General features: G+C 54.2%; 1 protein-coding gene across 1 annotated transcript; it reads left to right on the top strand.

Moving 5' to 3' along the window:
* Nucleotides 1-6,990: 6,990 nt before the first annotated feature.
* Nucleotides 6,991-11,382, top strand: GUCA1A (guanylate cyclase activator 1A). The gene is made up of 4 exons (XM_005529397.2): nucleotides 6,991-7,387; nucleotides 9,219-9,368; nucleotides 9,889-9,979; nucleotides 10,248-11,382. Exons 1-4 carry the CDS (start codon nucleotides 7,190-7,192, stop codon nucleotides 10,406-10,408), a joined length of 600 nt encoding a protein of 199 aa, XP_005529454.1. The 5' UTR covers nucleotides 6,991-7,189; the 3' UTR covers nucleotides 10,409-11,382.
* Nucleotides 11,383-12,178: the final 796 nt, after the last annotated feature.

Here is a 12,178-nt window from a genome sequence, read left to right as displayed (position 1 = left end):
TTTCCACAGCCTGGGGGTCTGGGAATATTCCCTGCTCGGATTTCCCTTGGTGCTGGGGTTGTGTTTGGGGCTGTCCTGCTGCAGGCTGCTGTCCACCACAGCCGTGCTCTGCAGGCTGCAATCTGCATTCCACCACTTCAGAAATTCTAAATCCTGTCTCACCTCCCGGCCCTGCAGCCAGCTGGGCTCATTCCACCTCCTTCTTTATTCACAAAGCTCATATTTATAGGAAGGCACTGCCTTTAACCTAATTGATCAGCAATACGTTGAAAATTGGCTATTGTAAATGTCTACCAATTTTTCTCTCTCTAGATATGTTTACATTTTTCCTTTGTGGGTTCTCATGGGACAAATCCTATTGCTTACACAGGTGCTTTTGTTTTTCACCCTCAGAGTAGATTGTTGTGTTAAATGAACTTCTCATTCTCAAAATAGCTTCACATGGGAACTCACAAATCGCTTGTTAGCTGCATTTAGAAGAATTTTAGCAATTTTAGCAGAGAGAGGCCTGATTTCATAAGGTCTTTTTTTTTTATATAATTATTCTACCTGTCTACAACACAGGATCAGTTCAAAGAGGTTGGAAAAGACCTCTGAAATCACCAAGTCTGACCTGTGGCATTTAAAGAAAATTCCTTGGCACCTCTCAAAGCAGAAAGCAGGTGGAATGGAGAACCCGAAGACAAAGGACACAGTATCTGTCTACAAGCCGGGCAAGACAAAAGTGCTCACTGATATCCACAGCCCCGAGTGAACAAATGGAGCAGGACACACAGAGAGGCAGACATGGAAAAAGGGAAGGAGAAGAGGAACTATTTTAAGAAGTGAAGCCAATAAAATCCCGTGGAATGAGAGAGCCTGGGCTCGTGCACAAAGGTGTCCCACAAAATCTCACTGCAGCAAGGAGACTTCAAAGGGGCTGCGGGAGCAGAAGGGGTGATTCAGCTCCCTGCCACCGCTCTGGGCAGCTCCTGAGCCCCGGGGCTGGGGCTGCCACAGCCCGGCCCTGCCACCCCACCAGCCATGCTCCTGCCTCGCCCTGGGTGGTGAGCCCAGGAAAACATCACCCTTGCAACATGAAGGGATTCTGAGGTGAATTTATTATCCCACTCAACACAAGCTGCTAAGCAATTCCGCCAAGGCTCCTGTGCACATTCCCATTTGTTTGTTCCAGATGAAAGATGTTTGTTCTTTACCTTGCACCTCCCAGCCAGGCACAGAGCTCCCCTCGGAAGGGCAGGCAAAGCTCAGGAGCAGCACGAGGAGCAGCCTGGGTGTGCTGCTGGGCACGGAGGCTTCTGAGAACTGCAGACTCCAGAGACACAGGAAAGCTGCCGAGTTGGGTGGCTGGGCTGTATTTTTAAGGAAGGACAACTCACTCCTGAGTGATTGAGGCCACACAGTGAAAGGGACTGGTGGGCTGGGCTGGGCACAAAGCTCAGGAAAGCACTTGGAAGATCTCCAGCAGATTTTATGGCATAGAAAGAGGCATGTGAGCACTGCTGTGATGTAACACATCGCAGTGTGAGGCTGCCTTTGATCCCAGTTCGGGTAAACACCCCGGAACAATCTGCTTTTGCATTAGGGTGAGGAACTGCACCCACAGATGTGGACGGTTCCTGCTGCACTCGCAGGTCTGTGAAGGGTTTGTGCAGTGAGGGCAGCTCTGGCCAGACCTGGAGGAGGGAGGGATGGGAGGAGAAACCCTCAGGAGTGTCTGCAGAACAGCAAACAGCTCCCAGGGACAGGGAACCGGGGTTCCAGGGCTGTAAATCCTGCTCCCCAAGGCTGAGCCCCTGCACTGCTCCGTGCCCTGGTGACACCCAGCACCCCGGTGACGCCCCGTGGTCACAGAGACCCCTGGGGTCACAATGGCCCCGGTAGCCCCGACAGCCAGCCCTGCCCACGGCCCCAGTGCTGTCTCCTCCTCCACCCCAGCAGCGCCACACTCCAGGGCCCCATCACCGAGAAACCCTCCCAGGTGGGTGTGCCAGGCTCTGGGCTGGGCAGGAGGGACACTGTCTCACCCTGGCCCCTTCGGGGCTGCAGATCCTTGCCCTGAGGGTGAGCGGCCTGGCAAGGTCCCAGTGGTGTCAGAGACGCTTCATCCCATCCCTGCTGCGCAAATCCCGCTGCTGCCATCAGCCACCTTGGGCCTGTGGTGCCGAGAGCTCAGAGCAGAGCGCGGCTGCTGGCTCCGGGATGGATCAGGGATGGAACAGGGATGGCCCTGGGATGGAACAGGGATGGATCAGGGATGGAACAGGGATGGATCAGGGATGGAACAGGGATGGATCAGGGATGGATCAGGGATGGAACAGGGATGGATCAGGGATGGAACAGGGATGGAACAGGGATGGATCAGGGATGGATCAGGGATGGATCAGGGATGGAACAGGGATGGATCAGGGATGGATCAGGGATGGATCAGGGATGGCCCTGGGATGGATCAGGGATGGATCAGGGATGGATCAGGGATGGAACAGGGATGGATCAGGGATGGATCAGGGATGGATCAGGGATGGAACAGGGATGGAACAGGGATGGATCAGGGATGGAACAGGGATGGAACAGGGATGGAACAGGGATGGATCAGGGATGGAACAGGGATGGAACAGGGATGGATCAGGGATGGAACAGGGATGGAACAGGGATGGATCAGGGATGGAACAGGGATGGATCAGGGATGGAACAGGGATGGATCAGGGATGGATCAGGGATGGAACAGGGATGGAACAGGGATGGAACAGGGATGGATCAGGGATGGAACAGGGATGGATCAGGGATGGATCAGGGATGGAACAGGGATGGAACAGGGATGGAACAGGGGTGGATCAGGGATGGATCAGGGATGGATCAGGGATGGAACAGGGATGGATCAGGGATGGATCAGGGATGGAACAGGGATGGAACAGGGATGGAACAGGGATGGATCAGGGATGGAACAGGGATGGATCAGGGATGGAACAGGGATGGATCAGGGATGGATCAGGGATGGAACAGGGATGGAACAGGGATGGAACAGGGATGGATCAGGGATGGATCAGGGATGGAACAGGGATGGATCAGGGATGGAACAGGGATGGAACAGGGATGGATCAGGGATGGAACAGGGATGGCCCTGGGATGGATCAGGGATGGATCAGGGATGGCCCTGGGATGGCTCTGGGATGGCTCCAGGATGGCTCTGGGGACAGGAGAGGAGCTGCTGGCGTGGGCACAGCCCCTGAGCAGGGACAGGATGGGCTCTGGCAGCTGCCCAGGGAGCTCCTCCCCAGGGAGCAGCACTGAACCCTTCCTGCTTCCCCGGTGACCGAGCCAGCCTTTCCCTGGGACCCAGCCGGGGGATTTGCCTTGGCAGACAGCAGGCAGTTTGGGAGAGATTAGGGATCTCTCTACGTAGGAGCAGGTGCAATAGGATTACGTGGGACTCTTCATTCAGGCACGGAGCGCTGGCAGTGCCATAAATAGCACCGGGACCTTAAGCTGGTGCTTCCCCTCCAAGGCAGGGCTCACGCAGGCAGGTGCACTCACCCGGGCAGGGAGGAGGTTATGCAGAGCTCCAGGTGCCCCAGAGGATGAGCAGGACCCCCAGGGCAGCTGGCCCCACGGCAGGAGCAGAGCTCAGCACGCCCTGGCTCGGGACCTGCCCGTCACTGAGGTGACTCCAGGGCTCCAGAGCCCAGCCAGGCTTGCTCATCTTGAAGGCATCTGCATGACTTGGCAATCAGGTTGCCAGGGCAGCTCCAGCCTCCCCTCCACGCCCCGAATTCATGACTTTAGTGCTCCTGCTGGGTGGGTGCAGAGGCATCAGCACAGTCGTGCGTGTACTTGTCTCTTCCAACGTGAAAATGGCCAGGAGCGAGCAGCACAGACGTGTGAAAACAGCAGTTTCTGAACAATCTAAGTCCAGAGCAGGGCTGCACAAACCTCACTGAAATGGCTGTGGTGGTGTTAAATCTGCTTTTCAGGAGCCAAAAACACATCTTTGTATGCCCTGGGGAAAAATGGACTGAGGTTTCCTTGGAGCAGCAACTGCTGAAATAACACCTGTGTGCTGAGGTCCAGCCTTTCAGGCATTTGGCATCAGCCCTGCAGAAATGAGTGACAAAAAGAGGTGGTGAACATGCAGGGATGTGGTGATTCCCCTGAAAGGCCTTAAGGAGATTTCTAAACAATTAGCAGGCATTCCCCTTCCAGTAGATTTAGGATCTAGTGAACAGAAATAGCACCAAGTACGTCACGGAAAGTAGGAAACCTCTTTACAAGGTTAAAAATAAGCAAACAGCAAAGCACTTCTTTAAGACAGGCAGGAGTGGAGTGGCTAATTGCTGAGGGAAGAGCCAGTTTCCATTTGCACAGAGGTGTCGTCAATGAAAACAAGATAACTGAGTCATGCTTAGGTAACAGCAGCAGAAATATCTCTGCAGTCAAGCACAGCCCTGCAGCAGCCCTGGGTCACCCGTGTGTGTCTTGGGGCTCGTGTCCTTCCCCCTCCTCAGCAGAGGGTTCTTGCAAATGCTCAGGCCAAACGAGCTCTTTCCATGGTCCTTGTGCCCAGCCTGGGGCCTCCACATTTCTGGGGGGAAAATCCACTTGGAATTGGGCTGGGAGCAATTCCCAGAGCAGGAGGAGGCGCAGGGAGGGGTGGGGTCCCTGCAGGGGGACCCAGAGCTGCTGAGCTGGTGCTCCAAAGGTGCTCCAAAGGACAGTGGCAGGTTCTGCCAGCACTGCTACATCCTCTCAGATTGTGCTGAAGCATTTTCAAGGCAGGTTTGCCACGGCTGTGGCTGGTGACAGCTCTGCCAGGAGCGTGTGCTGCTGGCATTTATCACTGCTGGAACTGGGAGTCAAGAGAGAATCGAGTCCTTTGTGTCTCATCGTTCCCATTCTCTCAGCATCTGTTTAAAGTCGCTTCCATATTCCCAGACATTGTTTGAGTTTAAATTCCCTTTCACTTTAAGCAGCACCACCTCAGATTTTTGGCTGAGGATGTGTAAACCCCTGGCTCCTCAGCACCTGCAGTGCCCTGGCTGCCCTTGCAGGAGCTTCCCTGGCTGTCCTGGTGTGGGATGGTGGCAATCACCACGTGTTTTTCTGGATCCTCTGCTCCACAGGTGGCTAAAACACCAGAACCCCCTGGCAAAGACCACACGAGAACCAAGGGAACGGAGAAGACCAAAGCGATGCCAGAGATGACCAACCCACCTCCCAGGTCGAGGAACCGGCCGCCTCCAGCCCCTCCTCTGGGCTCTCGCTTCCTCCCGGTCACTGTCCACGCTGGGGACCGTCCCCTCAGCTCCCTGGACTTCGTGTTCTACCAGCCCCAGTGGTCCAACTCGCTGGCCCCGTTCTGCACCTCGCAGAAACCCTTCTGTGGATTCCGCTTCCAGGAGAGCGCCAGCCACGGCCGGCGGCGCCTGGGCGTGGAGAGCACAGACCCCATCAAGTGGAGATCCTGCCACGGCCCCAAACCGTAGCTGAGAGCAGCCCAGGCCAGGCAATAAAGCCCTGAAGCGGCAGCTGCGTGTCCCAGCAGAGCGTCAGCCGCGGCCAGAGCGGGCAGCAGGCTGGGGATGGGTGGGGAGGCTCTGCCACTGCTCCCCAGCAAAATCTGCAGAGTGGATTTTGCTCTGGAAACCCTGCCCCACTCGTCCTGTGGTTTGCACCCCTGCCCTGGCTGTCACAGCACAGGGCACGGAGCGAGGGCCACCCAGCCCAGCTCACCTGGCTCAGCACAGCCTGGGCTGAGCTGACTGAAACTTCACCTTGCACACCAGGGGCCCGGACCGAGCACAGAATTAGCACATCCAATTAGTGCTCCTCAGCTTAATTCCTTTTCCCTAAGTGTTTTACGATTGTGTAACGCTGCTTTTTTTAGCAGAATTATTCCAAATTTACTGTGGTGCAGAAGCAGCACCGGGCTCTATGACTCGTTAGATAACTGAGGTTGTTAGATATAAAATGTGTGTTATGGATAAAATGTGTGTTATGGATAAAATGTGTGTTATGGATAAATTGTGTGTTATGGATAAAATGTGCGTTATGGATAAATTGTGTGTTATGGATAAAATGTGTGTTATGGATAAAATGTGTGTTATGGATAAAATGTGTGTTATGGATAAAATGTGTGTTATGGATAAACTCTGTGGGACAGACTCACATCCATTCACTCACAGCCAGGGCTCTGGCCCATGATGCTTTCTGAGGATAATTCCTGAGTACTTCTCAGAATGCTGTGTGTCAAAGTGAGAACAGCATTGGATTTGGTTGTATTTACGTGGAAAATCTTTAAAGCTGTGTCTAACTGCCCTGGTGTGAGCTGGGTTTTTAACACAGCAGCCAGGACACACTGCTGGGCTGAGCAGAGTGGGACAATTTTGAGGAAAAACCTCTCAATTGGCAGGACTGAGGCTGGACATGGAACCCCTGGAGCAGGGGGACAGGGCCCTTCCCTTTCCTGCTGTCTGCAATTAAAGCACTTAAACCTTTCCCATTCAATTACGTTTCTATATTTGTCTCCTCACACCAAATTTACCCTCCTGGTGCATCTCCTGAAGTGGCACTTCCCCCTCCCTGAATTCCAGGCCCCAGAATTCTGGAATTCTCTGGAATCCTCTGGCAGAGGGAAGGGAAAGCAAAAAGCAGTAACAGCACAGAGGACTCAGAGCAGTTTTCCCTCATTCTTCTTATTCTGGTTCTGCTGCAAAAGTTGTTGCTTATGTGACACCAGCCCCCCCAAAAACGATAAATGAAGTGGATTAAGAGATTAGCTCATCACAGAGAAAATTCCACCCTCCTAATCTCCTGCTGGGCCTGTAATCTGCAAGACTTTCCCATTTTACCTCTTTTCTATTTTAACCCTGAACTCTTAATGCCTGGCAGGAGCCCACCGCCCCCCAACCTTATTGGCTGGGGAGGGATTTGCTGGCTACTTAAATATCACCTTCCCCTCCAAAGAGGGTTTTGTGCTTTTGGGTTTCCCCAGGAGGACGAGTCTCCTGTGTCCATCACCGCTGGAATCTGGGCAGCACCAGGCACTTCAGGTTTTCCTGATGCTCTGACCCCTGCAGTGCTGGGGAATTCTGGGCTTTGAAGGCAAAGAAGCAGAATTGTGAATTTTTTTTCCCCCCTAAATTTCACAAACGCTCCGTTTTTGGCTGCAAAGGGACCAGCACTTGGTGTGGAGATGGGGAACATGGACGGGAAAAGCGTGGAGGAGCTGAGCACCACCGAGTGCCACCAGTGGTACAAGAAGTTCATGACGGAGTGTCCTTCTGGCCAGCTCACCCTCTACGAGTTCAAACAGTTTTTTGGCTTGAAAAACCTGAGTCCAGCAGCGAACAAATACGTTGAGCAAATGTTTGAGACGTTTGACTTTAATAAGGTAAATATTGTCCTTCCCACTCGGCTGTGCCCTGGGATCCCCCGGGCTGGGGCTGGGTGGGTGTGAGAGACAAACTGCTCTGAGCCTGATTTACTGTGGCCTCATAAACTGGAGAATCAGCTCTGGAACGTGGAAAACGCCAGAAAAACTCTTTAGCCACTGCCTGCTCCTCTCCCAGAACTGATGTTTTCCTTTTAAAACAGTGGGGTTTTATCTGGCAGTCTTTGATCCCTTTAAAATGAAGTGTCCTTTAATCCTTGGCCACTGGATGTTGTGTGAGTGAGGACAAGGGCTGCACTCGTGCAGGGATGGGCTGTTTGCATTGTTTGGAACTGTAAATGCAGTAAATGGAAATGCAAATGTAAATGTAAAGTGCACTGGGGCCGATTTTATTCCATGGATGGGGAGCTCGGGCTCCCTGTGGAGAGGCTTTGACCCCAGAGCAGGCAGTCCTGGAGCAGGGATTGGGGAATGCAGTCCCAGAACAGATATTTGGGAATGCTGCTCCCCCAGCTCAGGAGCTGTGCCAGGGAAGCAGATGGATGCTGCGTCTCTAACAGGAAACTGCATCCTCCTCTACTTGCAAATGACCCGAAATTGCACCTTCTTCGAGATGAGGAATTTATTTTGTGGCGACCCAAAGGGTTTAGTGGCATTAATCCCATTGACAAAAATGCAAATCGGGCACTAAATCCTTCAGGTGTTTGGTTTGTCCCTTGACCTTCCCCTTGCTCACTGCCCGTGTCTGAATGCATGCCTGCAGAGGGAATTGATGCACAGGAAATCCTGCTGGGAATGGGTTTAGTGCTATTTGTAGCTAATCTGGCTCCTGCAGCAGTGGATAAAGCAGATGATCTCCCCTGGAACCTTTGCTCATTGACAAAACCCTGCCCTGGTTTGCGGTGGGAACCATGGAATCATTGAGGTTGGAAAGGGCTCCTGAGATCATGGAGAGCTGCTAGCCCAGCTCTGCCAGGGTCACCACGGAGCTGTGTCCCCTGTGCCACATCCACACGGCTTCTGAGCCCTGGCAGGGCACTTCAGAGCATGGGAAAGCTCTGTGGTGGGCAGGAGGCATTTTAACAACCTCCTGGAAACTGTGAGCATCCTGGGCAGTGCCTGGGGGCAGTTTGGTGGCCTGGGAGCTCAGGCCAGCAGCTCTGCAGTGGTGCCACCATCCTGGGTCCAGCTGGACACCTCGAACACCGTGGAGTGAGCTGGGCTGGAAAAACACCCCGGAGGAAAGTCAAAGATAAAAGTGTTTGTGTTCCAAAAGTGGAAATGGCACAGGGACAGAGAAACACCTTCCCAGCCTGAAATGTCAGCAGCGTGCTGGGGTCACCCCTGAATTCTCTCCTCTCCTGGAAAGGACACCCCCTCAGGAGAGAGGAGCTGTGGGTGTGTGCAGGCAGGATGAGGTTGGGTAATTTATCAGGGTTCATCTGCATAAACCTCTCTGACCTCTGAATTCCCACTGCTTTGGCTGGTAATTAATGCCAGGCGTGTTAATTCCCTGAGCACAGGCCAGCTCTCAGTCCCCACGCCTGATCCACCCAGCCAGTCCGGGCCTTTCCAGCAGGTAACGGTGCAAGGCTGGACCTGATGATCCTGGAGGCCTTTCCCAGCCTTAATGATTTTATAATTCTGTGATTCTACAACATTTCTGCACGGATTAAAGTGGAGCTTTCACCACAGGCTCCACAGACCCCTCCCTGGTCTCAGGTGGAGGGACCAGTTCCAAGGGGAGACTTCCAAAAGTGGCCAGGAAAATCCCTTACTGCCTGACTCTCTGCTTTTAACCTCACCTTAGCTTCTCACCCTCTGCTTTTAGGATGGCTACATAGATTTTATGGAATATGTGGCAGCTCTGAGCCTGGTGCTGAAGGGGAAGGTGGATCAGAAGCTGAGGTGGTATTTCAAGCTCTACGACGTGGATGGGAACGGCTGCATCGACCGGGCTGAGCTGCTGAACATCATCAAAGTGAGTGGGCTCAGCTCTTCCATTCCTGCCACAGGTGGGCTCTGGGAGAGGGAGACAGAGAGCCTGGAGCAGGAACTTCCAGCCCAGTGAACCCCGTGGTCAGCAGCCACTGCCCAAAGCTGCTGCCCAAAGCTGCTGTCCTGGTCCAGCTCCTGGCTGGAGCTGCCTCCCACACCCCTCGGACACCCCTGTCCTCTCTGGCAGCTTGCTTAACCCTCTTCACTGAAACTGGGGCTGAGATAAGCACTTGAATTTAATCTCAGGGTTTTCAGAGGTCAATGGCTTCTGGCTTACCCCAGCATGCCCACTAAATCTTGTAAAGCATTCATTGCCTGTTTAGGTGATTTTAATTTCCAGTATTTTAGGCAGGACTTACTCCTTTCAAAGCCTGACTACCTGAAAGCAAGCTCTAGCCCTGAAAATGAGCTTGGCCTTTCATGTCTGGTCACTTGGCCACTCGCTCTGACGGACACAGACTGCAGAGCACTCAGTGATTGCCTGTGCCCCTCGTTCCCTCCAGGCCATTCGATCCATCAACCGCTGTAACGAGAAGATGACGGCGGAGGAGTTCACAGACATGGTGTTCAACAAAATCGACATCAATGGAGATGGTGAGGCCCTTCCTTGGGCACTGCCCTGCTCCTGCCTCGCCCCTCCCCTGCAGCCCAGGCTGCCAGAGCAGTTCCTGTGCTGGATGTCCCCCACCCCAGGCAGGGAGAGCTGGCTCAGGGTGGCTCCTGTGAAGGCTGAGCTCCCCATCCCCTCCGGGCCGCCAGGGTGGGATCTGTGGGGGGCTTTGGGCACAGTGCAGAGCTCAGGGCTCAGGGCTGTGCTGGGGGCAGCGAGGGCTCAGCAGAGCTTTGTGTGTGTGCCCTGCAGGGGAGCTGTCCCTGGAGGAGTTCATGGAGGGCGTGCAGAAGGACAAGATGCTGCTGGACATCCTGACCCGCAGCCTGGACCTCACACACATCGTGAGGCTGATCCAGAACGACGGCAAGAACCCACACGAGGCGGGGCAGGACGCCCAGGCTGCCCAGTAGCTGGCAGGACGCTGTCCCTGGCCTCCCCTGGCAGCTGGGCTGGGCTGGGGGCTGCAGCTCCCACGGACAGGCAGCGCTGAGAGGAGAGGTCTCTGCCAGGAGAGGGTCCCACACTGACCCTGGATGGCCTCGGGGCCTCTGGACGCTGCTGCTGAGCTCGGGGAGGGGACAGCCACTGCTGCCCGGGCAGGGGGAGCAGCTCGAGGCTCTGCAGGTCAAGAACCCTCCGAGAACACCCCAAAATTCCCACCGAGGTCGTGGCTGACACCCCTCAGTGGGGTCCAGCCCCGGGGCTGCCCAGGACTTGGCCCGGGTGAGAGGGGTCCTGGAAAAGCAGCTCCAAAGCTTCTCCTTCCTTTTGTAATTCCAGAACAATCTATCACCGGTTCTGGTCCCTCCTTCCCTCATTCGTTATTGTTTGGTCAGCAGTGATTAGTGATAACTGAGTTAAAGCATTTATGAACTAGAGAAAGGGGAGGGGTGAATGCAGTGGCTTTTCTTTGTCTAAAAGCATTAAAAACATCGAATGGTGCCTTTTTTTACCAACCCCCCCCCCGGACTGTAAGAAAACGTTTCTCCCTGAGGCATCTGGAAGGAAGGAAGCGCTTCCAGATAAGCAGAATCAGCAATGCAGAAACCGAGAGGGAGATGATTCCTGCATGTTTTACCACCGGGAAAAGGAGCAGTGGGAGGCTTTGACCCCCACGTCTGTGTGGGGTTTGGGGGGGAGCTGCTACAGAGGGGTGAGACTCGAGGATTCCTGCTGGGTGCCCCGGCTGGGGTCGGGGCAGGGGCCGGGGTTCAGCCCCCGCAGCCTCTGGATGCTCCTCAGCCCTGAGCCCCAGGCGTGGTGAGGCAGCACAGGACACCAGCGAGGATCTCTTGCCCAGCTGAGAGTTTTGTTATTTAGCACTGGGTGTTTGCAATTCATAAACAGCTTCCTGGCCGTTTTTCCTGTGTGTCTTTTTCATCTGACAGAGTTTTACCTGGAAGCTTTTCTACTTCCAGTACTACGGTGAACTAATAAAGATGTTTTACAGTATTATTTCTGGTCGTGCCTGTTCTCTCTTCCAGTGAATCCCTCTGTTTCCAGCAGGACAGATTTAGTGGCTCACACAAGTACAGGAACAGCTGCTCTGGGGCTGTTCTTGGGCTCACCAAGCACAGGACAGGACAGGACAGGACAGGACAGGACAGGACAGGAGCTCTCCATGGGCACTGCAAACCCCATTACAGGTGGGCTGAGCTGTTCACTCAGAGTGGAACTCTCCTTCTCGCAGCAAAACCAAACCCCCAGCACAAAACTCAGAGCCCTTTGGCTCTGCAGCAGCACGAGGAGGGAGCTGAGCTCACTTTGTGAGCATCCCCTGGGCAGGGGCAGTGCCCGAGCTCCCCTCTGCACCCAGGAGCTGCAGGGAGCAGCTGTCACCGGCCACATTTCTGTTTATAAATCCAGATATTCTGCAAGGGCTGTCCCTGTCCCCATCCCTGCCCCATCCACCTTCCATCCTGGTCCCTCTCGCTGTTCCCATCCTGCTTTTTGGGATCTCTGTTCCCATCCCGCTTTTTGGGATCTGTTCCCATCCCGCTTTTTGGGATCTCTGTTCCCATCCCGCTTTTTGGGATCTGTTCCCATCCCGCTTTTTGGGATCTCTGTTCCCATCCCGCTTTTTGGGATCTGTTCCCATCCCGCTTTTTGGGATCTGTTCCCATCCCGCTTTTTGGGATCTCTGTTCCCATCCCGCTTTTTGGGATCTGTTCCCATCCCGC

The sequence above is a fragment of the Pseudopodoces humilis genome, chromosome 26 (assembly GCF_049639895.1).
Source record: "Pseudopodoces humilis isolate 2021_Gansu_Grassland_sample_001 chromosome 26, ASM4963989v1, whole genome shotgun sequence".
NCBI classification, from domain to species: Eukaryota; Metazoa; Chordata; class Aves; order Passeriformes; family Paridae; genus Pseudopodoces; species Pseudopodoces humilis.
This window is presented reverse-complemented; position numbering and strand designations above follow the sequence as displayed.